Here is a 25257-nt window from a genome sequence, read left to right on the forward strand (position 1 = left end):
CTCTGTCGCAGGGAATCTAAGGTAAAAGCTAATTAAGCTTTATCATAATAAGCAACTTGCAGGACATTTTGGAAGAATACGTACAGAAGAGCTTCTAAAAAGAAAATTCTATTAGGAAAAGCTGCCAAAGGACGTACGAGAATACGTCACAACGTGCCTAATATGTTAAGGAGTTAAAGCACCAAGGCATCGACCTTATAGAGAACTCCAACCTCTTCTAACTCCCCATCGGCCATTTACAGAGCTAAATATAGACTTTATTACAGGACTCCCTATCATAATCTTCGAAGGCAAAGAATATAACATAATTCTAGTGATCGTCTGTCGACTTACGAAATTCTCCTGATTCCTCCCCGTATCAATAACAATATCAGTAGGAGACCTTACCGAACTCTTCTTTGATCAAATCAAACTTAAATACGGAAATCCAGAAGGAATCATATCTGATAGAGGACCTATCTTTATAAGCAGATTCTGGTCACGACTTTGTTACCATTCTAAGATTAAGCTACAATTCTCTACTGCGTTCTATCCCCAAACTGACAGACAGACAGAAAGACTTAACCAGGTTCTAGAAGATTATCTTAGGTATTTTGTCAACGGAGAGTAATCGAATTAGGCTTGACTCCTTAAGATAGCACAGTTTGTATACAATAATACTGTTAACATATCTACCAATGAGACCCCTTTCTGTATACTGCTAGGACATAATCCTGACTTCTAAGTCCAAGCCCCAGAAGAAGTACTTAAGAAAGAAGCCCTAAGTACCGAAGAGCAGATAATTTACCTTCAAAACATTCGTAAAGAGGCTGCAAGAAAGCTTCGAATCGTACAGGAAGCACAGCAGAAGTTATACGACAAGACCCATAAGCCAAAAGACTTTAAAGTCAGAAGCCTCGTATCCCTTTCGACAAAAAACCTCTACTTTAAAGCCAAAGAAAAGAAGTTATCTCCCCGGTGAATCAGACCCTTCTGTATCCTTACAAAGGTCGGTACTCAGGCGTACCGTATCGCATTACCAGAAAAGTATTTAAGACTATATAACGTCTTCTCTGTCTCTCTCCTCGAGCTATAGAACAGCCGAAACAAAGACGATTCGCTGATGCCAATACCGGAACTTAAAGACAAAGAGGAATAGGAAGTTAAGGAGATTCAAGGTAAAAGAACCTTTGATAGAGTACTACACTACTATATAAAATAGACTGGATAGCCCTCAGAATATAACCAATAGGAACCCGCAGAGCACTTAGAAAACGCAAAAGATACGATATCTTCATTCAGAAAGAAACAAACTCGAAAAACTGTATCCTAACGACAACAAAGTATCCCCGAAACTCCTTCAAACTATACCCAAATCGACACCGAAAAGAAAAGCCATCAGACTCCCACCGAACGAGGCCGTTCGACTATAAAAGGGGAGGATAAACAAGACAAAGAATAAAGACTACCACAAAAGCCTATACAAATCTGAGAGCACCTTAATCTGGTCAATAATCTGCACTACAGCCAGAGTCAAAATAATACTATTCAGAGTCATATCATACTCAAACCCTGCCGCAACCTCCAAGAAGAAGGATTAAATAGCACTCTGCCAGAGATCAAAACCAGCATCACTGATCTACAGCCGTAGAAGGTTACCAGGATAACCAGGGGGGCCAAGCAGGAGGTAAGCCAGCCTTGGTATTCAACTCCTTTCGTCGTTTAACGATAAACGCAGCATATCCCTCCATAGCTTGATCCGTATTCTGTATATCAAAATAGAGCTCGTGCCGAGAGAGATAGACAGAGATCATCTTCCGAAACGACACCAGAAGGCAAGCAGATCCCTCGACAGCCGTAGTCTCGCTTCCTATACCCCAGACAGGTACAGCACCACCAGTAACGGCAACAGCAGTACCACCGCCCCAAACTTCACGTGCCCAGTCAAGGATCAACTAGAGCTGGTATAAATTGCTATAGATCCCACAGGGCATCTAAGATAAATCAGTATTGAATCAAACATAAATCGGAAGAGTCTCGTACCTAGAAGCAAGCCTTTTCATCTCTCTTGTACAGGGCACAAGTGATCGAGTTGGAACAGTCCCAGTCGTATTGGATCGTAGGAACAGTACCAGCCGGAGGACGAAGGGCCGCTTCGGCCACACATTTAACACAGAAGGCGAACGAAGGACGGGCAATTCGATCGCGGAGGGGACGAGGACCAAGGGCAGTACTGGCCACACTTCCAGGACCACCGAATTCGGCAGCAGCAGGACCGGCAGCAGCAGACATAGCGAAGGATCACGATTTGACGATGAAAGAAAGGGATGAGGCAAGGTGAAGATGAGAGGAAAGTGAGAGTTGAGGACAGAAAGGTGGAAGCCTTTATCTCAAAGATATCAAAGAGATCGTATTGCTTTGTTTACATCCACGTGCAAACGCACCCAAAGCGGCATCTGCCCCAGGCCTTTGTGCGAGATGACGCCATTCGGCTCAGGTCGCCTGACCTAATTCTGACCTTTGTTGATGGTCGAGTCGACCATATCTGAGAGAGGAGAATGAATTGTCACGGGATTCGAAGTATGCGATACCCCGGACTCTCGAGGCCGATTCATGGACGAATCCCCTTTGAGTCACCTGCATATCGATATCCACCCGAACCCTAATGTATTTAAGATCCCACAAGCATTCAGGATTCTTGATCCTCTCAAGAATCAGTCTCTGTATCGACTGCCCAATCTGATCTCTACCGTCCGATATCCTTGCCTAGTCACAGGTCTCTAGCCTGACAACTTAGTAACCATTACAATATTACTGGGGGTTACTGTGGCCAGTTGTCGTATAATACCTTATAGTATATATATCTATATATAGGAATATTAAAGTATAAGCTTTTATATTATAGTCTTTTTAGGCTAGTAGAAATAATATATAATAAGGTAGGGTGCCGGGGTTGATGTGCCAGGGCTGAGCTGCCACAGGTGAGCTGCCCGGGGAGAGGTGCCTGGGGAGAGGTACTAGGGCTAAGGTGCCGGGGCTAAGGTGCCAGAGGTGAGGTGCCCGGGGTGAGGTACTGGGGGAGAGGTGCCAGAGGTGAGATGCCACAGGTTTCAAGATCAGCCACCTCAGCCCCCAACACTACCACGGTTCACAATACACTGAATCGCTCAAAAATACAATAAAAACCAAACAGCCTCTATTTCCTATCCTAGACTAGCTTCTGTACCATTTTAGTCCCTATACCCTATGCCCTATACCCGAGAGACCCCACATTTTCAACATGACTCTGCAACATGAAGCCTTTACCACACTTTTGAATTTTTACCACCTATTCCGTTATTCTATTCAATATGGCTTCATCACGGCCTCAGCGTACAAATACGCAGCGTGATTATCTAGCTTTGAATTATGGATACGAAGACAACGTCCCAATTGAAGACCAATATCCTGATTATCCCACTCAGACTACTCTCTTTTCTGATACACTTGATACTATTCAGACAACTCCTGATTCAATCCTCCCATCAGAATCAGCCTCACAGACTATTATACCAGACCCTGATACATCGTCATGCCTGAGTATAGTCTCCCAACCCTCAACTCGGAAACGACCTCGCAAAACCGCTCTATCAACTCAATGGTTATGGGGCCATTTTGATATTATATCAATTAAGCGTCCCTGGACCACTCGTGCCAAGAAGCCAATGGATACAGACCGTCTTATCCAATGCAAGAAGTGCAATTGGGAAACATCTGACTCTGTTAGATCGGGATCGTCTAAGAACATAGAGCTTCATCTATACACCCAACATACTCTCTCTGAGCCATCTTCCTCATCTTCCGATTCAGTTAAACAACCTTCGATCGTCGATTCCTTCAATATGAAGCCAAAGCTATCAGTGGTAGCTCAGTTCCAGGAGAATATTCTACGATGGGTTGTCAAGGAAAAGATGGCCTTTACCACTATTGAATCGCCCTCATTCCGCCAAATATTCATAGATCTACCACATCCGGAGCTTGATTCAGCTTTATTTTCACGAACAACAGTGAAACGAAGACTTGAGGCAGAGTTTCAGCATCAACGTACGCAATTGAAGATAGAACTTGCCTCAACATGCAAAATTGGATTAAAGAGGTATGACTTCGTCTTTGCCGGTGAAAATTTATTTATGCTAACACAAAACAGACATATGATCAAACGAGGGGTCAAGAATTACCAGGAAACTACAACCAGGCTCTCCTTACCGGAATGTTTCATGGGCAGTCATTGCGATGGGCCGAGATCGCTCGAGAGCATGTGGTGGTGGTCTCAAGGATCATTTCTCGATTCGCGAACGCCGTGTGACGTACACAATCAAAGATGTGAAGGTGCGCGAAAACATCTGTCGCTTGGTCAGTCTCACGCTAGAGGAGAATGTCCAAGCAGCGGAACATGAACTCGAAAGGATTCTTGAAGATGAAAGCCGACAGCCAATCATTTACAATCATTATTATACGGACAACATCCGGAATGCTAGAATTGAAGTTTCAAAAAGCCTCATCGAAAACTCTGTACGCGATGCGATCCAAAATGATTGGAACGGTACTCTCTATTTGGACAATACAGAAAAGGACTGTGTCAAACTGTTGTCATCCCTCAAGAAACGGGTCATTGTCGACATGAAGGAGCAAGCATGTTCTGAAGCAAGAACCGGCTTAGTTGCTTATTATAGGGTCTGTTTTACGTGGTATTAAAAGGATCTGTTTTATTTATGAAGTAGGTTGCACGGAAGACGTTCGTAGATAATGTCTGTCGCCAAGTCGTTGAGCGACATATTCTTGCAAAGTTGGCTAATGCGTTCGATCCAATGACGGTCAGCTGCTATTCGGAAGAGGAGCTTGTTGGCTTAACGGCCGAGTCTCCGCAAGTTGGCCATATTCGTTCTAAGGCTCGCCAGCTTCAAGTTGCTCTGGAGCAAAGCCTCCGTGATTTGGCCGCATAAGTGAAGTCCCTGGACTGCTCCGACGTGGGTTTTTCCTACAAGGTTTTCCCACGGTCATCACGCGAATGCGGGAGCAGCTGTACATACAAGGTTGGCTGCTAGCGTTGCATAAATAAAGATATCTACCAATCGATGTTGAAACAGATTCACGATTGCCAAACAGAGATGGGATTATTGTATTTCACGTTAAATAATCGATGATAAATAGACAGAATCAGGCAGGCGGAAAATATACTTATATGGACTGGAGAGCCTCAGGTGGGGGTTGACTCCCGTGAGGCAGTTGCAGGAAGGAAGAAACCCCTCCGTAGGCCTGTGTGTCAGAAGCGGTGAGACCTAATATAGAGCATACGCGTAAGGTGTGAGAAATCTGAGTATTATTCGAAGATTCTGCCTAAGGTTTTGTGTACAATATTCCTCCGAGCACGCTAACTAGTTCTGGCAGGTTCGCTAGCGTTCTGCCATACACTCCGCCTATTCCGTTCCGACAGTAGTTCCTGTGGGATGATTGGCTCTCGATGGCCCATTTGTAGGTTGCGGCACCTCATATCACAGGGTCCATAACACAGCATCTCCAACCTTTTAAATGTTTTTAACGAGGTTTATTCAGGAGATAATTTAGTCCCTTGAGCACGATTACCGGGTGTTGAAATTTTACTTCTGCCTTAGGCGGTCAGGCATCCGTTCCAATACCCCGTCAGCTAGGTGCCCCCCGCGAGAGGTCCAAGCAGTTTAGGATTCATCCATGATTATGTAATCATCATTACATCATCGAAGGCCACTAGGTCAGTTTAGCTTCGATAGTCTCCTGTGAACGCTCTTGGATGTCTTTTCATATCAAGACTACAGGGCATGGAAGGGAGCGATGCAATTATCATCACCACTGCCGTATTTTTGAGCATCTCGCTTGCGGCCGTTAGTCTTCGGTGTTACGTTCGATTGGAGATAGTCAAAGCATTTGGCCATGATGATGCTTTGATGGTTGCAGCGACTGTAGGTCAACAAAGGGCTGTCATTTGCCTATCACCGCAGTAAGTGTACTTATACCAGTCCAGGCCTTTAATGTCGGCTTTGCCACGTGCAGTATTGTGGGCGCTGTATATGGCATGGGGAAGACTCCAGGCTATTTAGCCCACCACCAAGAGGATATACGACGTGGTTTGTTAGTAGGTGTTCTAAACTTTGAAGATTCTAGTTCACTACTTATTCATACCATACGAAAGTGTTGGTGGCTAGGGCAGATTCTCTACGTTTTCACTTGCACGATTGCTAGGCTATCCATTGCCGCAACTCTGCTTCGGCTTACGATTGATCGTACTCACTCGTACATTTTGTACGGAGTAGTTACCTTTTCAACCGCTATCGGGATCGTTTTTCTGTTCTTCACTATTTTTCAATGCCATCCAGTCGCTTACTACTGGAACCACTATCCAGAAGCCGGCCATTGCCTCGACATCAACATCCTCCTTGGCATCGTCTATATGTACAGCGGAGTTGCCGCTACGTGCGATATCATGCTTGGATCTTTACCCATTTTGTTGATATGGAGACTCCAAATGGATCGTCGGACCAAGAGTGCTGTGTCGGGAATTTTAAGTATTGCCGGGATGTTCGTATGCTCTGCATTCACATAGAATAAATTCTGACCCAATACGCATTTTTTCAGAGCGAGCGCTGCCGTCATCGTGCGCATTCCATTCCTTCATCATGCCAAGGATTCGGATTTCCTTTGTAAGTGGAAATGTCCTTTCGCGATTTCGTATGTTGACTCTAGTCCTTAGATGCAACAACACAGATTTCAATATGGTCCAATGTCGAGGCCAATCTTGGAATTGCTGCTGGCAGTCTTGTAACAGTACGACCATTTCTTCGTTTGTTTGCAACTCATAACTCGTTTATCCAATAATTCTACTCTCAATTATCTCTTCTGCAGTATTCAGCAGTACAGTCATTTTCGAAATTGCCTTGACCAGTACACACTGAGATTCTCTTTCTCGGCCCCACAGCCGAGGCTTTAGCGCAGATCATTAATTGGGCGGTTCAAACTCAGTTGAGGGCTGTTGTGCAATGAAGCCTGTATGGTATTGTACCTCCCCCTCGTTAAGATGTGCGCTGCGCCGTGAATGTAGGGTAAAAGGTGATGATAACTGTACTAGATAAGGTGCATATTACACCGGTGGGTGGCCAGCCCAATTACTTACTTGCGCTAGGGTCTTGGCAGTGGGACTAGGATAAGGTTTCCCTGTGCGTAGTGGTCAAGGCGATTTCGAGAATAACTGTATAGAAATTAAACAAACGTATCCTTCCCTCCGGACCATCAGAAGCATTAAATTTACTTTCTTGCGCGGAGCGCGTCAAGTACCCTTACACTCAGACTCATTGGCTTTGGCGTTGTTGTGTTAATTACTGAAACTCAGTCTTTTCCTTTCTGAAATTGCCGCTCTTCCTCCCATCAGGCTAAACTCCAGCTATTTGCAAAAACCCTACCCAGAAATTTCTCCGTCGGACTCCCCATATCAAATGGGAGATTCAGTTCGGGATATTCAGGGAGACGCTTATCATGTTTATCCCCTTTTCGGGACTGCGGAAAGAGTCCAGTGAGCTTCGACAGAACCCAAACCAGATTATGCATAGACCAAATGCCAAGTCGCGAAGATGGGAAGAGAAATCCCAGAAATTTTTGAGAACTGCTGACACTCGACAATGAAGGGCCGCATTTTTTCTTTATAGCGTTTTAGCGCCCCCATAACGTCGTTCCCCTGGCGTGCCAATTCCCCTGCAAGCACGTATGCACCCACGAGGCACAGGTTAGTCCCCAAGCCAGTAAATGGACTGGGACAGTAGCCTGCATCTCCAAGAAGCACGACCCGACCCGTAGATAGTCGGTCCATTTTTATCTGCCCCAGCTCGTTTGCGTAAAAGTCATCGGACTTCTTCAACCCACTAATCAACTGGTTGGTCTGCCAGTCCATATCCTTGAAGACCTCGACGAATGCCTCTTTTTGGGATTCCAACAATTCTTTGTAAGAAGCCTTCAGTCTCGGCGATTCATCCATGGTAAAAAGAAGTTCCCCTGTAATGGGACAATCGCTCGTACGAGTGTAGATCATTTTTCTCGGTGGAGCGAGGTGACCTCTAGCCAAAGTGTCTTCCCCTGCAATTCGAGGGATGCTAAAATAAGTAGCGTGGACTCCAAGAGTTTTGAACGCGGCATCGCTAACCTCCTGGCCAAAGGCAAGTCGTCGAGTACGCGAGTATTGTCCGTCGGCCCCAATGACGAGATCATATCGGTGCTTCCGACCATCTGAGAAAGTCACATCCACGCCCTGAGCGCTCTGGTCCAGACTTGTGACAGTCCGGTCGAATGTATAGGCTATCCGTTGTTCTAGATCGATTTTAAGCACCGCGTTTTGCTTGATGCTGGCATCGTATAGGAACTGTGCCATATCCCCGCGCATGATTTCATACTCACTGGTCAAACCAATACGACGTTCGCCAGAAGCAGAGGCACCGAAGCAGGCTATTTGCTTTCCTGCAGAGTCCACCACCTCAAGACCTGTTTCATTCACACAAAGCGCCGTGATTCCGTCTAACAGACCCATCTTCCTCAGGATATGGGGAGCTTGGTTCTTCAAGTCGATTTGTCTGACCTGTGGATCGTAGCGTGGAAGATCGCTCTACAATAGTGATATTGTGTTATGGAATAAACCTTTGGAGAGGCATGGCGACAACTTGGCCACAGACTCCCGCACCGACGACGAGCACATTGAGAGGCATTTTCTGTGATGGTAGAGTTGACCGATTTGACGAGCACAGATTGTGTTTCGGGCTGTTGAAAGTTGATGAGAATGTGAAAAATTTCCTCAATAGAATGTAGATTTTTATACTCGACACAAGAGCATGATATGGGATCGAGAATTAGCGGTAGGGAAAGGACATTGCCGTACCGCCAGGTCCAGTGGACGTTGAATTTATCTTATAGAGGTCGAAGTATGGCACGGCTTTATCGGGCGTATCGGGATATTCTGCCTTAGGCCTGAACCCGACCGACAAGCCTTCATTCTATTTTGACCACTTTCCGCCACTCCGCGTGGTACCAACTCTTCCGAACGGACTGATAATACGTGAGAATACATCTTCCAGTTTTGTTGTATCTTTAGTTTTGTAAGTTATTATGATCAGAATGTTTAGACATGTTCCCTGGAATGTGAAAAGCTTGGACTTTATTTTCTGGCATACCAGAGTCTTATGGTATGTGCCATAGTTTCGGCAACATATTTTGGCAGTCAGAATTGATTTATGTGGGATATAATTAGCGGCCTATGTGTGCTCCCGGCCAAACCGTTGCGTTCGGATTTTTACACCTATATATCTAACACCAGATTGAATTACTATCGACTGTGGGAGAGGTAAAGTGGAGGTTAGCTGTCTAATCTTATAGTGCTCTTCTTGCTGGTATATATAGCGTTAATTTACTAACCATTAGACTAACAAATTATCTATAACCTAAAGCACTATTTTTAGAGAAACTAGATACTTAAGATATTTAATATACTTGATTAAAATATAAATCCTTGTGGTTTGAGAGGGTGTTCCCAAATATAACAGCCGGGCCAGAGGACACACGGGGACCAACCAGATTCCACAAGACTCTATTCTGATTGCCGGAATATTTTGCCGGAATCTAAGCACATACCATAAGCTCCTTGACTTCTGCGTGATTGCTATTCGTGTAAAAATAAAAGTCAATAGTTCACATCCTAGGCAACATTTCTAAGCGCTTTATTTATAATAAGGAACCTTATTTAACATTAACCGTAGAAACGCGCTGAATATAATACCTAAGAAGCAAGACAGGCTGTTTCTAGTTTAACGACCAGTACGACGGGATTAACCAATTTGTTTTTCTATCGTCTTTAGCAAACAACGCCTTTACGAAAAATGCGGTCTGCTCTTCTCACCCTTTTGTGCTGCTCTGTTGTCACTGCGCTCACTGGAGAAGAAGCTCTAGAAAAGTGGGGTGGACCGAGGGGTGGGGATAAGGTCTCCTACGGGGGCAACAATATTGGCAATGGAGATGGTGGTGGGATTGCCATTGACACTGGGGGTGGTGATATTGGAGACATTGGGGTTGGGGTTGGGGGTGGAGGGGGTGGTGGTGGTTGCGACTCGGCCGCTTGTGACGCCAGGGTAAGATATCTATATAGATGTCCGAAGAGATTACATGAATACTAACATATGGATTCATTATAGTGTCGAGGATTAGGCGATAAATCTGGCTACTGCGACAGCGGGAGTGGCTCTCCTAGTTTACTTGGACTTGTTCTTGGGCAAACCACGCCGTTAGTCTCCTTCTCGATCGTGTTTAGATTGAAGAGCCAATTTGAAGCTGACATGAGATAGACGCTGTATTTGTGTACCAGGCGATTGTGACCTTCCTTCTTCCTTTTGTAACGGGCAATGTGTAAGGGGCCATAGACCGCATATTTTGAGACAACGACTAACTGGTGCTCGATAGTGCGCGTCCGGCCTGACCTGTTGTGATGAAGCCTGCGTCGACCTTGATACAGATGCAAGTAACTGTGGAAGTTGTGGGAACACTGTGAGTTCAATCTAACCTTCAAACTTTAACAAGGTTACTATTCTATCGCTGTTCTTATTGCTAACATGATACATTATCACTCTTCGATAGTGCACTACTGGATCTACATCCGCTTGCTCATCAGGCAGCCTTTCCTGCAGCATATTAATGTAGTTCACTACCAAGCTAGCGCCACCACCGGAAACGCGTCAATCAATTTGAACCTTTCTTCTTCAACCACCCACCATGCCACCAATTCGCACCTAATCCTTAAAAATTTCAATAGAGAAAGATGGTGGGACCTCGCTAGTTATATAGGCTTTGAGGATAAAGAACTCTCTTCCATTCGGGAAGTGGCGCGCTGTTTTAATGTACGATGTACCTTTCTATCCGCTTTGCCGGTGTATAAATATCGAATTAAGGAGGAGAGAATGATCGAGGGGAATAGATAGAGAACAATCTATTTAAGAACGAGTAGACTATAACGGCCAAGTGATTACCCTGTAAACGAATAATCTGTACCGTATTGCTCTTCTAGAATTCTTGTTACCTCCTTATAATTGCTACCTACGCCAAGAGGCCGAATGATTCCGATCCCAAGAGTGAATTGTAAAGGCAATAAGGGCTTAGCCTTAGTTTGCGATCGAAAATAGGGGGCGAATAGGGCAGTCGGTGAGTCCGATTAGGTGGGTGAAGTTATAGGGGCGTAGCGATAAGTGTAAGGTGGAGAGGTAGAGGAATAGCAAAGAGCAGCGAAGGCGGGTCTTTTTATAGCGAGGGGCACTAAAGGGAGGCTACGTGACGGGGTATTGGGGCGCGAAACCCAAAAGTGCAAAACTAACTCGAAATGGAAATTCACAGGTCCGCCGTTTACATGGACAATACGTTGTCCTGATTTGTTTCTGGCGTTTTGGGTTGATTGTAGCGCTGACTTGCGGTCACACAGAATCGTCGTCTTCATTGGGCGTCCGAACGCATTAGTTTAGCGCTGATAGGCCAGTCGAAACACCACGTTGATGGCGTAGAAGATGCCAATCAGCTCTGCCACGTGAACTGACCAACGGCCCATCTATCCCACTTTACTTTGCTCAGATTCCACTACTTCCAGACTTTTATCCAGTGCGACCACGGCGGCGCCTAGATGATTTTCGAGACCCGAGGCATCCGATTATACAATCACATCAGTCGTGGACCGCGCGGTCTCCGCCAGCTCCCTCGCTATTTCTCGTTTCGATTGGATCTCAATCTCCCCGAAGGCATAAGCACGATACGGCAGCTGCGGCTGCGGGTCAATGGTTTCCAATTCATGCAGCCTGTCGAGATTCATGGTCTTCAACGCTTCCGCGAACGGGAAGCGTGCTTATGATCCAACGTTGTTCCCACGCTTTTGGGCCCGTAGAAGTGCTGTCCCCCGAAGGAGGCAGCCATGATCGCTGTGATTTGGAAGAAGGCGACTGGGTCGCTAGCGTCCTCTATGAAATGGGCTGGTATGTGATTGCCGACCCGCAGAGGATGGTGGCGGTTGAAAGCCCCGGAGAGGATGATACTAGCGGTTCGTCGGCTGAATTGGTATAGACGTGATGGTGGTTTGAATCGCTGTTAGTGCGGGCTCCGAAGATTTGTTGGCACCTGAGTACAGGGGAACCGAGGGTAGGTTGACCGAGACAAGTATAATATGGGAGTCGGGTGTCCAAATCCTGACGGCTGCAACTTCCGGGTGGTTGCAGGGTACCTGGCGGTGCGAGACTGTAGACACGCGCCGATTGACATAAATCAGACTATGAAACCGAGTTGCGCCGATCTCGACTGTAGGCCGGTAGAGTCGTCAGGCGCTATGGTTGACCTGTGTGCGGTAGGTGGTAATAGATAGCTCTTGCATAAGGAGTATTTCCAGGTCTTGGCTTTTGTGATCGTTGATGAGTGCTTTCATTCTTGGCCCCGGTTTCATGATGTTCAACTGGAGTATGCGTAGGTTGCTCTCTAGCATCGACTGGGGTTAGAGGTCGCGGGCATTGGACGTTGTCGATAACCGGTCGCGTGTTCGCTGTTACAATCGAGGCACCAAACCCTGACTCCTGGTGGGCATGCTGCCGCTCGTGCGGACCTGCACAATGCCCGCACCGTGGAGTCTCCTTGCATGACCATGCTAGGTGTCCGAATCGTTGACATCGGAGGCACCTCTTTTTCTTGATATCGTGGCGCTCAACACTCCCTATCTAACGTTTGTCTACTATGAAGCCCTTGCTGATGAAATGCTCTGCTCCCTCTGGGGAGTCTAGCCATATTCCCAGGGAAGCAAACCTCCCAAGGACCTTGTCTGTTCTCTTGAGCCATGCTACCTCCTCGATGCGATAGCCCGTTTCTGGCCGTTCATTTTCTTCCATGATTATTCCCATCACCTGATCGTAGTCGGCATCTTGGTCGAGGCCCTCTGTCGGTGTCCGATGCACGACCACGTCAAATCGTGGCTTTACCAGCTTGGTGTTGTTGCCTAGTCCTTCCAGCCACTCAGTGTGACTGCGGGCCATATCAGCCGATTCTGGGTCCTTGAATCGAATAACATATCCAGTCTTGGTGGTGCCAACCCCGGCTACCTGGGCGTCTTGTGTTGAGGCGGCGTTCGTGAGTGCGGTGTGGATGTGGGTGTATGCGGCTTCGATTGAAAGGTATGTATCGTGCAAAGGTATTTCCGCCGCTGTTCTCATCATCCCTTGGTCGACGAATGTTCTCTGGGTGCTAATTCTGACGCAGTCGGATTCTCTCTCAGCACGTTGTGGAGTCGTCTGGGGTGGACCCTGGCCGCTTTCTGCCGCAACTTCTGCCCATGATCTGGCTGGAGCTGACGGTGGCACAGCTTCGATTTGCGCTCGCCGAGCCTTCATCTCCTCCTGGAGCTTGTCATTCTGCTCTTGGAGCAGGTGTTGGCCATGTTTGACTTCTTGGACCTCGTTCTGGGTGGCTTCGATTGCTAACAGTTTGATGGTGGATGATCTCTTTCAGGGGGCTGATGAGTTTCCACACCCCCCTGGTCGTGATCCGACCCGCCGGATCCGATGGTGCAAAGGCATCGCCGCTTCGAAATTGTTTCCAGTCCTCATTCAGCAAGCCGGCTGTGTCGATGACCGTTCGAGCTTGGTGGTCGTCTCCTGCGACTCTGGCGATGGTTTCTTGGGTGTTTGTGGGATGGGGTTCGGGCCCTCCCGTGGGTGGCTCCGCCATCGATCTGCGGTTAGCACCCATTCGGTACACCACCTCTCTTGGACTAGAGACAGATGGTGCTGGCGAATCAGGCTCACACAATCGCCGATTTGAGTAATACTTGGCACGAAGACAGCGAGGAAGCCATCGCGTTTCAGCATAGGCGCAACATGGGGGGATTCGAAGTTGTGCAGACGGCATGTCTAGGATCGCGTGTGACAGGAACGGCTCGACCGAGCTCTGTCCTGTCAAAGAAGACAGCACGTCGGTCTTGGTACGCTGCTTCTTCTGCTCTGCAATCCAGTCCTCAGCCGGGCCCACATAGAAATCAACATCTCCGCCATACATTCCACGACGGAATCTCTGCACGTTCTTCTCGGCAAGCTTGGAGAATTTGGCTGAGACGTCCACGGTATAAACAATTGCGTTGCGCTGCGCTCGCCATGTATCCCACTCTTCCTGCACTGTATCGGCATCGGCATGCTGAGCCTAGCTACCCTCAATTTATTCCGAGTCCTCTTCTCCTGGTCGTTGAGCTCCATCTTCGAGGATTTGGATTTGGAATTTCAATGGACGGGGCGGCGGAGTCGAGTTGGCGGCGTGGATGGCACGCACGCAAGGTGCAGAGTCAAAGAACCATGGCCGGTGCCGCATTCAAGGATCTCTATCTGAGGTTTGTTTACACCTGCGGCCGGAGGATTAGGGTGAAGGTCGAGGAGAGAGACGATCAAATTGGCGTCGTAGGGGTAGATCTGCTGGCGTGAGCAGCTGTCTCGAGTGGGATTCCTTCAATTATTCAATCAAGCGAAGCGTATACCGGTGTCACATGGCGAGGTGTCAAAGCAACGTATTCATCTAGCGTTGGAAGGCTTGGTCGAACGTCGGGGCCTGTCCCCTGGTAAGTCACGTCGATCGCCATCGCGAAGGTATACCTGCCATACCTCTGTGCGCCTGTACAATATCCCAGACACGATTTCCAATAACACGATCATAGTCCAGATGTCCACGACGAAGATTTGTCTTGTCGCCCCTATTCAATGGTTTCGTCAACACCGGTTGCTGTTTACTGTGAAAAAATTAGAGCGTTCAAAGCAGGCCTTTGCTCGAATACATTAGCATGGAATAATAGAATAAGACGTGCGGTTCTATTTTGTTGGTTTCTAGGACCGCCGTAATGATTAATAGGGATAGTCGGGGGCATCAGTATTCCGCTGTCAGAAGTGAAATTCTTGGATTTGCGGAAGACTAACTACTGCGAAAGCATTCGCCAAGGATGTTTTCATTAATCAGGGAACGAAAGTTAGGGGATCGAAGACGATCAGATACCGTCGTAGTCTTAACCATAAACTATGCCGACTAGGGATCGGACGGGATTCTATGATGACCCGTTCGGCACCTTACGAGAAATCAAAGTTTTTGGGTTCTGGGGGGAGGTATGGTCGCAAGGCTGAAACTTAAAGAAATTGACGGAAGGGCACCACAAGGCGTGGAGCCTGCGGCTTAATTTGACTCAACACGGGGAAACTCACTAGGTCCAGACAAAAACGAGGATTGGCAGATTGAGAGCACTTCCTTGATCTTTTGGATGGTGGCACATGGCCGTTCTTATTTGGTGGAGTGATTTGTCTGCTTAAAAGGTCGGTGAACTGAGTGAGAAGTACCAGAACGTTCGCTTCGTGCAGGTCGATGTGGATAAGCTGCGTGGTGTTGCTTCCGAGTTCAATGTCACGGCTATGTCCACTTTCGTTCTCATGAAGGATGGTAAGGAGGTGCAGCGCATTCGTGGTGCGGACATTTGGCCTCTGGAGGCTCGTATCCAGGCTATATCTGCTTGCTTGACTACCGTCATGGAAACCACGAAGGGAGGGACGAATAAAGGAATTCATGCATCCCGAGCAAATATCAATAGTGAAACCATAGTGGACGATCTACCACTCAATGAATACACCTAGTCAGTTGGGATTTTATCAACGAATTTTCCATTGCCGCAAATACTGACGAAGGTCAGAACTATGGGTAGATTTTAGCCACCGCTACGTGAGGGATGTGGGATATCAGTGGTGAGACCGGTGTCAGGCATCAACCATGATAGAATAACACACATTAGGTCTTGTTACGGGGAATCTAATTCTTCAATGGGAAAGGGTATAAGAAAATTGTATATTATGCGGGGATATGATAACCGCTGTGTTTTGTCACAGAAGTAGCTAAGCCGCAGAAAACAGCAAAAGAAATAAACGATAGAGCTATATCGCACGACACCCGAAACTTCTTACCAAGGCCAATAAACCTAGAAGCGATGTGCTTAGAGGATGGAGCCGAGAGCAATACAAGGAAGTCCGGCGCCAACCAGGTCGCTGGACTGTGAATCGTATTAGTGGTTGAAATGGACAAGATCTGATGGAGGTAACTTACGGCAGAGGAGGGAGAGTTGACACAGCAGGCAATGTTCTGCTTGCAGTGCTGGTTAAGGAGATCCTGAATAGGGATAAGAGTAACGTCGACTGTGTGGTATTTAGTATGCAGGTCAATAGTATTGTAAATATGCGAAACTTACCCTGAACATCCAGCTTGGAGCACTGGCGGAAGATACCGACACCTTCAGCACCGGAGCCAGTACCGATCAGGTGTGACAGAAGACCAGCACCAAGACCCTTGTTGACATTAGTGGTGTCATGGGCGTAGGTAGCCCTGTTACAGCAAGAGAGCTGAGCCTGGTTACCGCACTTGGACTGAGCCTGCTTGACGGTCATGTCGCTGGGGACGGGGTAGCGGACGGCGCCACCCTCCTGCTGCTGCATGCCAAACTCAGTGGGCATGGCAGCGGCCAGAGAGGCGAAAGCGACGGCAATAGCGGCAATAGAGAACTGCATTTTGACGGTGGTAAAGAGTAAAGATTAGGGTCTTTAATTAAAGAGATAGGGTGGGGAAGAGGTAGAGATGTAATGAGCAGAGAAGAGAAGATGCTTGGATAGAGAACCTTGCGGAACATTGATCAGGCGCCTCTTATCTTAAAAGATTTGTCTGTTTGGGGCTCGTGCTAAGTCCATACTCCTCCAAAAACAACCCTCGAGTATTTCGGCCCGGAATGCCTCACACAGGGGTGAATCTTTCATATGGCCTTGATCATGTAGGGCAGAGTGTTCCTCAATTGGTAAGTTCTCTAATCCCGGAATACTCCCGTCAATCATAACGTCCCTTTGCCAGAAAGTGACTCCTACGCCCTACATTCCTTCGCCCAGTGGTATCTATGAGGGTTACCTTGCAGGCCTCTTGCATCTTGAATGTTGTCGTCCATCAGCAGTCAGATATTTCACAGAAAGGCAATAGCTCACAGATTAATAGAAATCTTTATTGATTTATCACCGTAGCTCAATGCTCTTTTGATGTGGTAATTCTAAAATCTATCACCCTTCTCTAGTATGTGACGGCCTATCCAACCCTCGAAGAATGCAACAGAATTAAGTTAAGTAAGCCTCCCTATGGAAATGGTCACCCCCTACACCGTGTCTTCTTGAATTTGAAATGGGATCCAATGGAATTTGTGGCGTTCCGGAATTTTCCTGCAACTTGCCGTAAACCGCAAATGCATGTCTCTCATGCACCAAGACAATATTCCGCCCAAGATAAGTCTAAACTCAATGCCTCATTGCCTCCCCAATTCTAAAATACACCCTCAACCAGAAATTTCTTCTCTAAAGTAGAGACAGCCATTCACTAAACAGTGGCCCGAATATGATTCGGATCGGGTTCCCGATCGAATGTACTTGTGGGGCTTTGACGGTAACAGGGCCCGGTCGATCTCCCCACCTGGTTGACTCGTGAAAACCTGAATGTGCGGGGTTATGATAGGTGACCGTTATGATCGACAGGACCGTTCCTGAGCGGTATATCCACCTTGAATAGGAGAGGAATGTGTAGTCGGGCTTTAAAGAGTCGAGGTCTGCGCAGGCCCATACCATGAACACATCCTGCTGGGGCTTTAATGGAGATTTGATATTTGAGATATCTGGTTTCAAGGCACACATATAATCAAATGTTCCTGGCGTTCGATTCATCGAGGAATTGCGATGTTTGCGATCATGATGAGAGATGAGACCGGCTCTCTGCCGGGAGGACGGGGTAGACAATACCAAGGGGTGTGAGCCCCTGGATAGGATCATGGTGGCTGGGGCCTCCGAAGCCCTTCAAGGCTAGGGGTAGCCTCCAGCTAGCTTAACAAGACTGCCACTATTAGCCAAGAAAGTTTTTAAACAAGGGCCACTATCAGATACTACTAGGGAAAAAGATAACTAGTACACTAGAATACTAACGTGTTTTTCCCACGAGTCGGCCACCCCTGCGAGTCGGCCACGCGTCTCCACAACCGCGTCGCGTGTAGCAACCTCCTTTTTGCAACCATCGCCATGCCACCAATTCGCCATGAAAAACGACAAAAAATTGATCGAACAGGAGGGTAGGATGTAACTTGCCATCCAGGCCATAAAAAGTGAAAAGTAGCCTCTATTCGCGAAGCTGCGCAGCTTTTTGATGTACCACGCGCAACATTGCAAAATCGGCTTAACGGCCGCGTTCATCGGTGGTTTCTTCTTTTTGCTGCCAAAATTACTGAATATAGTATTGACGACGACGACATCTATAATTTTAATGAAACTAGGTTCACAATGGGGATTGCCAGTACTTCAAAGGTTGTAACTGGAAGGGATTACCACAGGCGGCGAAAACTCCTACAGCCTGGCAATCAAGAGTGGATAACTATAATTAAGTGTATCAACCAGAACGAGGTTTTACCTCCGACCATCATCTTCAAAGCTAAAAACTTAATGACAGGCTGGTTTAGTACTGTACCAAGAGACTGACGCTTCGAGGTCAGTGATAATAGATGGACAACTGATACTATAGGCCTCTCATGGCTCGAAGAAAGCTTCATTCCGCATATTATCAAGAGACGACGTAGTGCCTACTCGATGCTGGTTATGGATGACCATAGGAGTCATCTTACCTTACAATTTGACTCAATTTGCATGGCAAATAATATCATTACAATTTGTATGCCTGCCCACTCATCAAATTTGTTACAGCCGCTAGATATTGGCTGTTTCGGCATATTGAAGCACTTTTATCGCCAACATATTCAGAATATAGCCGGTATAGATACTACCCATATTGACAAGCTCGATTTCCTCGATATATACCCTGCAGCACGTACAGCAACCTACAAAAGCTCTGTTATTATAGGTAGCTTTGCAGGCTCTGGTATTATACCCTATTCGCCAGAGAGAGTACTACAAAGCTTGATATACCCCCTTAACATCACCACCACTATCACATAGTAGTAGTAGTAGCAAAGAATTTGTGCCACATACGCCATACAAATCAGCCAATTTTCGGCGGCAAGGATCATCAATTAAGCAACTAATTAAGCAGCGATCAAGCGATAACGAAGCTGAGATACAACGGCAATTGGACCAACCTAGCGGAGGTGCCAAAACTTAGCAAGCAAGCTTGTCATGACAGCTGCCGATTATAGCCGTGTGATGGCTGAAAATCGCTGAAAATCGCCGAAAACTACGCAAGCAAGCGTTACCTAGTGCCCAAATACCCTATGAAGGCGGCATTACTGTGGAAGATATGCAAATACACCTGCAATTGGCAAATGAAACCAATATGGCTACACCATCGGCACCTCCGCGCACAGCAAGAACGACCAATGAGAGGGCGCCACAGCGTTGTAGCAATTGCCGTAAGAAAGGGCATAAGCGCAATAGGTGCCCACTTAATACTAGTACCTAGTTTTTGCAATTTAATTATCGTTGGTGGATTTATATATATATATATATAATAGTGGTGGTGGAGATACGTGGCCGACTCGCAGGGGTGGCCGACTCGTGGGTAAAACACGTTATGTGGTATCGTGGACATGACGTCAAATCTCTGGATAGGGCTGTCGCTTTCCCTTTTAGGTAGGAATAGCCACAGCTTAGGTTACAGGTTGTTTCTAATTCTGAAAAGACAGAAAAAAATAGAATAAGCCGGATTTTCCTCTACTAAGAAACCATTCCAACTTCTCGGGTTCCGGTAGTCCACCGGACGAAAATTTTGAGATCTGTATTCACAAATATGAGAGCATTTGGCTAAGACTTTTTTGTAAAGTAGTCAGCAAACTCCCATCTCCTTCAATATGTTCCTGCGCAGGATCAACAACTAACTAGCGCCCATAAATCAGTGTATTTTTCGCTACGCCTAGATTCAATATCTCTTTTGGCCAACTTATCTGGCTGGGATTCCAAACCGCCCGGTCATTGAAGCTATGAATGGACATCTCGTAAGGTCTGACAAAGACCATAAAATCGCCATCTCCGTAGATTTTAGCTCCATGCCCCTTCCTCACTTCGAAATAAGCTTCATAATCGTGAACTGGATCACGGTCTGATTTGGAAGCATGCAGAACCATCACCCTGCCGGGATCCCCTTCCCATTGTGTCTGGAACTCTGCATAATAAATGATCCCCGGGCTCGGAGAAATGAACTTGAGCTTTTCGGGCACTGGTAATGAGGGCCGAACTGTGTGGACCCTATGAACGACGAGTTGCTGGTTCCTTTCAAAGGAGAAGAATCTCTGAGAAGCCCACGTGTGAAGTTCAGGGTCATAAATTTCGGCGCCATACGGGTCATCGCTGTCAACGGATTCGGACCCATCTGGATGATCTTCATCCCAAAAATTCTCTTCTTCGACATTGAGGTTGATCTGGCCGGGGTGTGTTTCGCAGCGGAAAGGAGATTTTCTCACAGAGCTATCGCGTCGCAGGAATAGACTTTGGATCCGGTCTGATGTAGATCGAAAGACCCCACCCCTTTCTCGATCATCCAGTGCAAAGGTTTCTAGGTGTGCCTCCACGTTTGGAATGAAGGAGGTTGTTAGACTGGGGACGGAGGAGCTGTCGGGGAGGTCGTCAATATGAAAGACAATAAATTTTTCCTCGTCTGGGTCTAGAATCAAGGATTTGATAGTTCTCGCATCCTTCCACGGGATAGTGCGTGCAATACGCGACCCAAAGCTCCAGTGTATGAGGTCAGCTATTCCGCTGGAGTCGTTCCGCCCGATGAACATTGCATTGGTTCCATGAACCAAGAAACTGCCCGTCCAATTGGGGTGAGGCAACTGAAAATTGGTGTATTCATGGGTTCCGAGATTCCATACATGGCAGGTTCTGTTCGATGACCAGGATCAGTTAGCATCATAGTCATGGCTAGTCAGTCATGGCGGAATTACGCACCGTCGAGCAAGCGCCACTACCATGGCGTTTGATACTTTTGTGTCAGAAAAGGTCTGTCGATCTTCTGTCACAAACTGACTGAGTTGTCCGGTCCAAAGATTGAGCACATTGAGGGTGAATTTTGTGTTATCGATCCATGCGAAATGACCTTCCGAATAGTCCGCGGCCATGCACCACTGCGGTGCTCCCTTGTGGGGCGGCGTGAAGGCAATCTCTGACACGAATTTACCTTGCTCGATTCGATTCCTTTTCTTTATGAAAGCAACTGTGTCTTGGGTATTTTCGCAGGTCAACTCTCGTGTCAGAAGCACAGCAGATTGCAGGTCGCGAGAAGACAGGAGCGCTTTCCAGGTCGATGAAACTCTCTGCAGACGTAGCATCTCTGTCAAAGGGAGGTTTTTGAAGATCAGAGTCACAACTTCGATCGGCAAATTGCCAACAATGTCGAACGGAAAGTGTTCATTCTGGAAGCGAGCCTTCACTCTCCGAATCTCGTGGTGAGTCAGACTATCGAGAAGCTTGTCGAGTCTGTCTCTAGTGAGTAACTATTCATACCAAGTCGTAGAAAATAGGCAGGCATCCATCAACTTACATGGTAGCTCGAGTTTTCGATGACAAGGCTTGATCGAGAAGGGGACATAGTGGTTCCATCCCGATCCATGATTGATTGTGAGGGGGAGGTAAAGGGAGAGGGAGAAGATGGGGAGAAGTTCAACCAGCAAAGACAATAACGGCAGTTGATCAGCCACCGCCCAGCCGAGTGTCTACGAGGAATATATACGAGTATACGAGTAGTAGTACTGCTAGTATAGTATAGTGTAATATGGTATAGTAACTATTGTAGTATGTTACAAAAGCAATTCCCACGCGGTCTGCTCAATCCATGCTTCATGGTCGACCAACCCTGTTGATCAACCAGAATGTTGGCTGGCCGCTGTGAGAAATCTAGCGCTTGTGGAAGACAAAGAGATGAAGGTCGGCGGACCCAGCGACTGTTCATCGCCCTCGTCTTCTTCATCTTCATCTCTCCTTCGCTCTCTCGCTTGGTCACGGTCGCTATTACCGCATTTCATTCTTTGTGGTCTCGATTGATTGAAGCCACCTCGAGATTTTGACTTTGGAATGCTGGGTATAATATGTTGTGCAGAGGCAGAGCATTAATTTAAGCTCGTGGTGTATCGGTCGGCGCCGATCATGGTTGATAATCTTGAGGCTCTTCCAGTGCGGTGTTCAAGGTTTCACAACTCGATTTCTGTTCACCCATCTTGAAGGCTTCCGAGCCCTTCTCGACCGGTCCTGATTCAGTGTGCGCCGGATGATCCGAATCTCTTCTTCCGTCCTCCCTTCCAAGCGCCAGCAGCCCTCTTGTATATATTCAGTCAAGTTGCAATGCCCACAGAAAGGCCGACCACGTCGCTTGGTGACCGGAGGAGCTGGAGTAGCTTGATCCTCTCGAATCAAAGCCTCATGGCTTCAGCCTCCATAACCAAATCTTCCGATGGCATGGGGGTGAACCCGTTGGTCGCGAAATTGTCCTCGATCATGCGCTGTTTGAATTCCTCCCATTTTCGACCAAGACCCTCCAGGAAAATTGTATTCACCACGGTCTGCGAGATACCATTGGGTCGCATCGATTCCATCTCGCTTTCGACGGACATGAATTTGTGGGCATAGCCACTGACCGATGCGAAATTGTCGAGTCGAAGGCGGGAGAGGGTTTTGAGGAGCTGGGGGAATTGTGGCTTGGGTTTGGGTTGGTAATTGGTTTGCAGGAAGTCGTACATCGCATCGTTACTGACATTTCCGGGGGTATTGACTAGGATTGCCCTATCGACCGTCAAACCAAGCAAGGCGCTTAGGCTCTTGTCCAGTTGCTGCCAACTTTGATACATTTGAGCAAATGGGAGGATCCAGCGCGAGTAGTGGCTGCTCCAACCCAGTCACAAGTGCCCATACGCCTTGATTCTGGAATGCAGTGTGGATGGAGTGGTGCCAATCATGGTAATTCTCGGAGACCGGAGCTTGACAAGGTCGGTAAATTGAGAGACATCCAGGGGAACATTGTATCGGCCGGGATGGCCCTGGTCCTGGGAGGACGGGCCGGGACGGTGACCGAGACCGAAGCCCGCCTAATGCCCATCTTCAGAGGCTTCCCCCTTTTTGAGACGTGATTGCAAGGTATAACTCGGGGCCGTTTTCCAATAGGACTGGTTGAGTGTAGTGCAGTGACGGAGGATGTAGGTAGATGGAGCTGTAGCTGCATGCAGCTGGGGGGGCACCAGATGCGGTTAGACTCTTTTGGTCGCGTCGACGCGTATATCGCGTACCAAACTTCACTTTCTTCCATCTTTCTTCTATTTTCCTTCTATTTTCCTTCTATCTTCTCTTTTCTGTTCAATCCGACAAGTCCTCCGACTTCCAATGGATACAATCAACCTCTTTTGCCAGCGCTACGCAGTACCAATTTCTTTATCAGGGCTTCTAAACACTACTCGCCGGACCCAGGGAACCCGCTGTCGAGATTGTGCTTCTGTCTACCGATGTGCTGCATGCGATGGTTAAACAATACCCGATATTGTGACCTCTGTGCAGCTCCCCAACCCTCCATCAGCTGTTATGCGAGATGTTCAGACTGCCGTGTTAGTGAACGGGTTGCCTCACTGCCGCAAGCAGCTGTTGGGAGTATTCGCCAATGTGATCAGTGCCAAGTTCCACTGCCTTCATATTATCAGAGCCGTCGGAGATGTGACCGTTGTTCTGGCCGTCGAAGGTGCCGCTAGGTCTTGGTCTTACCTGCTACTACTCCATCGACTACTCCATCAAGCCAATCTGGCCAGGAATTAGGTCCTAGACTTGCCCCATCACCTCTTGCCCGATCCCCTTTTCCGAGGGGTATGGGGTGGTACCATACTAATAGGACGAAGCGAGATGGTGCATTGGACAAATGGTCGGATGAAGCTATCTAGTAGTGCTATCCCATCTCCACAAAGTGGTGGTAGGCATTGGGCTCTCAACTCCCTGTGACTTTTAAGTCCTTTCAAGTTAAGTTCAAGTCCCTCGCAGAAACCCACAATCGGCAACGCCCAACTAATTGCACTGCCTGGTTACTACTACATACTATGTATGTGCTTGAATCAACGAAAAGATACCTATGCACATTATAGATCTTCATCATCTTCATCCGGCAATGGAAAGCCTCCTGAACAACTATCCATCTCTTGCGTATACCCATAGTAAAGGTCTGATGCCATCCTGCACCAGCTGTTGACAAATTCAACTTTCCTTTTTCGAAGAACTTTGTCGACATCGAAATCGCCCATTGGCAATTTCAGGCCGCGTATCAAGTCCCACGTCCATGTATCTTCACCGAACGTATTCAATAGATCAAAAGGCATACGTTCAGTATGCCACGTATCGAGGAGAAGACTCGAGTTCTGAATCGCGTACCTGAACGCTGATTTGTATTGGGGATCGTTCCTTCCACAAGGGTCCGGATTCGAAGTGCTGGGCATCCTGAATTGGTGGGAATATGTTTTGTAAGAACTCCAGGCGATTCGGAAATAAAAGAACTGTTCGGCATCTTCCGCAGACCAGACCACTAAGTCGTATAGCGTGTTCATCCGAAGGCCATCTCCGCATGCCTCTGATGGAAGGTTATACCTTTGCATGGTAATAATGCGACGATCACCGAGACTGCGGTCAATCCATTGCAATCCCATAATTGGAGGCTGCTGCACAAGCATTCGTCGCCAGCTCGCTGTTGGTCGCAGATATACCGTTTTGCTGTCGAGAAAATCTTGCATGTCTCCAGCTCCGTATGCCATGGCGCAGGTTTTGAGATTATCGCTGGGGAACCAATAAGGAAATTTTGCTGCAAAAGGGGTTCTGACGAGGTGTTTGGCATCTTTGTAACACTGTGTTTGCGGGCTGGAAGAACAGGGCTTGTTGGATTGCAGAGGACTGTCGGATGCAGTTGACCCATCGTAGACATACTCGCTGTGCGAGCAGAAGGGTCTTTTCGTCTTCGACTACCAGCAAAATAGCCTCGAGTAGCTCTAGAGGTAGACTCTCTATCTCTATCCCCATTTTGGATTGGGAATATTACTCTATCTCGAGGTCGTGTCACTTGTCAGATGTTGAGCATTAAGCAGAGTCGTTGGGGGCTCAGGGAATTATTGGTCTCGGGAATCAGGGACACAGCTGGTGCTAAATCCTTGTTCGGCCTAGTAGTTGCTCTTAG

At 47.4% G+C, this 25257-nt stretch overlaps 9 protein-coding genes across 9 annotated transcripts; 2 read left to right on the forward strand and 7 right to left on the reverse strand.

Annotated features, from left to right (window-relative positions):
• Nucleotides 1–3329: 3329 nt before the first annotated feature.
• Nucleotides 3330–4713, forward strand: N7481_002930 (Dynamin; the record flags this gene model as incomplete). The annotated part of the gene is made up of 2 exons (XM_057262149.1): nt 3330–4114; nt 4191–4713. 2 exons carry the CDS (start codon nt 3330–3332, stop codon nt 4711–4713), a joined length of 1308 nt encoding a protein of 435 aa, XP_057123810.1.
• A 2872-nt stretch (nt 4714–7585) lies between these two features.
• N7481_002931 (uncharacterized protein) lies at nt 7586–8738 on the reverse strand (the record flags this gene model as incomplete). The annotated part of the gene is made up of 2 exons (XM_057262150.1): nt 7586–8638; nt 8706–8738. The coding sequence occupies 2 exons, from the start codon at nt 8736–8738 to the stop codon at nt 7586–7588; spliced, it is 1086 nt and encodes a 361-aa protein (XP_057123811.1).
• Nucleotides 8739–9902: 1164 nt separating this feature from the next.
• Nucleotides 9903–10495, forward strand: N7481_002932 (uncharacterized protein; the record flags this gene model as incomplete). The annotated part of the gene is made up of 3 exons (XM_057262151.1): nt 9903–10151; nt 10385–10425; nt 10480–10495. 3 exons carry the CDS (start codon nt 9903–9905, stop codon nt 10493–10495), a joined length of 306 nt encoding a protein of 101 aa, XP_057123812.1.
• Nucleotides 10496–12758: 2263 nt separating this feature from the next.
• Nucleotides 12759–14088, reverse strand: N7481_002933 (uncharacterized protein; the record flags this gene model as incomplete). The annotated part of the gene is made up of 2 exons (XM_057262152.1): nt 12759–13510; nt 13584–14088. 2 exons carry the CDS (start codon nt 14086–14088, stop codon nt 12759–12761), a joined length of 1257 nt encoding a protein of 418 aa, XP_057123813.1.
• A 218-nt stretch (nt 14089–14306) lies between these two features.
• N7481_002934 (uncharacterized protein) lies at nt 14307–14659 on the reverse strand (the record flags this gene model as incomplete). Its single annotated transcript, XM_057262153.1, has 2 exons — nt 14307–14492; nt 14558–14659. The coding sequence occupies 2 exons, from the start codon at nt 14657–14659 to the stop codon at nt 14307–14309; spliced, it is 288 nt and encodes a 95-aa protein (XP_057123814.1).
• A 1386-nt stretch (nt 14660–16045) lies between these two features.
• N7481_002935 (hydrophobin family protein) lies at nt 16046–16613 on the reverse strand (the record flags this gene model as incomplete). The annotated part of the gene is made up of 3 exons (XM_057262154.1): nt 16046–16102; nt 16156–16244; nt 16298–16613. 3 exons carry the CDS (start codon nt 16611–16613, stop codon nt 16046–16048), a joined length of 462 nt encoding a protein of 153 aa, XP_057123815.1.
• A 3335-nt stretch (nt 16614–19948) lies between these two features.
• N7481_002936 (F-box domain protein) lies at nt 19949–21678 on the reverse strand (the record flags this gene model as incomplete). Its single annotated transcript, XM_057262155.1, has 3 exons — nt 19949–20951; nt 21018–21562; nt 21610–21678. 3 exons carry the CDS (start codon nt 21676–21678, stop codon nt 19949–19951), a joined length of 1617 nt encoding a protein of 538 aa, XP_057123816.1.
• A 796-nt stretch (nt 21679–22474) lies between these two features.
• Nucleotides 22475–22909, reverse strand: N7481_002937 (uncharacterized protein; the record flags this gene model as incomplete). Its single annotated transcript, XM_057262156.1, has 1 exon — nt 22475–22909. One exon carries the CDS (start codon nt 22907–22909, stop codon nt 22475–22477), a length of 435 nt encoding a protein of 144 aa, XP_057123817.1.
• A 1266-nt stretch (nt 22910–24175) lies between these two features.
• N7481_002938 (uncharacterized protein) lies at nt 24176–24841 on the reverse strand (the record flags this gene model as incomplete). The annotated part of the gene is made up of 1 exon (XM_057262157.1): nt 24176–24841. The coding sequence occupies one exon, from the start codon at nt 24839–24841 to the stop codon at nt 24176–24178; it is 666 nt and encodes a 221-aa protein (XP_057123818.1).
• Nucleotides 24842–25257: the final 416 nt, after the last annotated feature.

This window comes from Penicillium waksmanii, assembly GCF_028829765.1.
Source record: "Penicillium waksmanii strain IBT 27052 chromosome Unknown utg000004l:1.0-5674109.0:1.0-5678898.0, whole genome shotgun sequence".
Taxonomy (NCBI): Eukaryota; Fungi; Ascomycota; class Eurotiomycetes; order Eurotiales; family Aspergillaceae; genus Penicillium; species Penicillium waksmanii.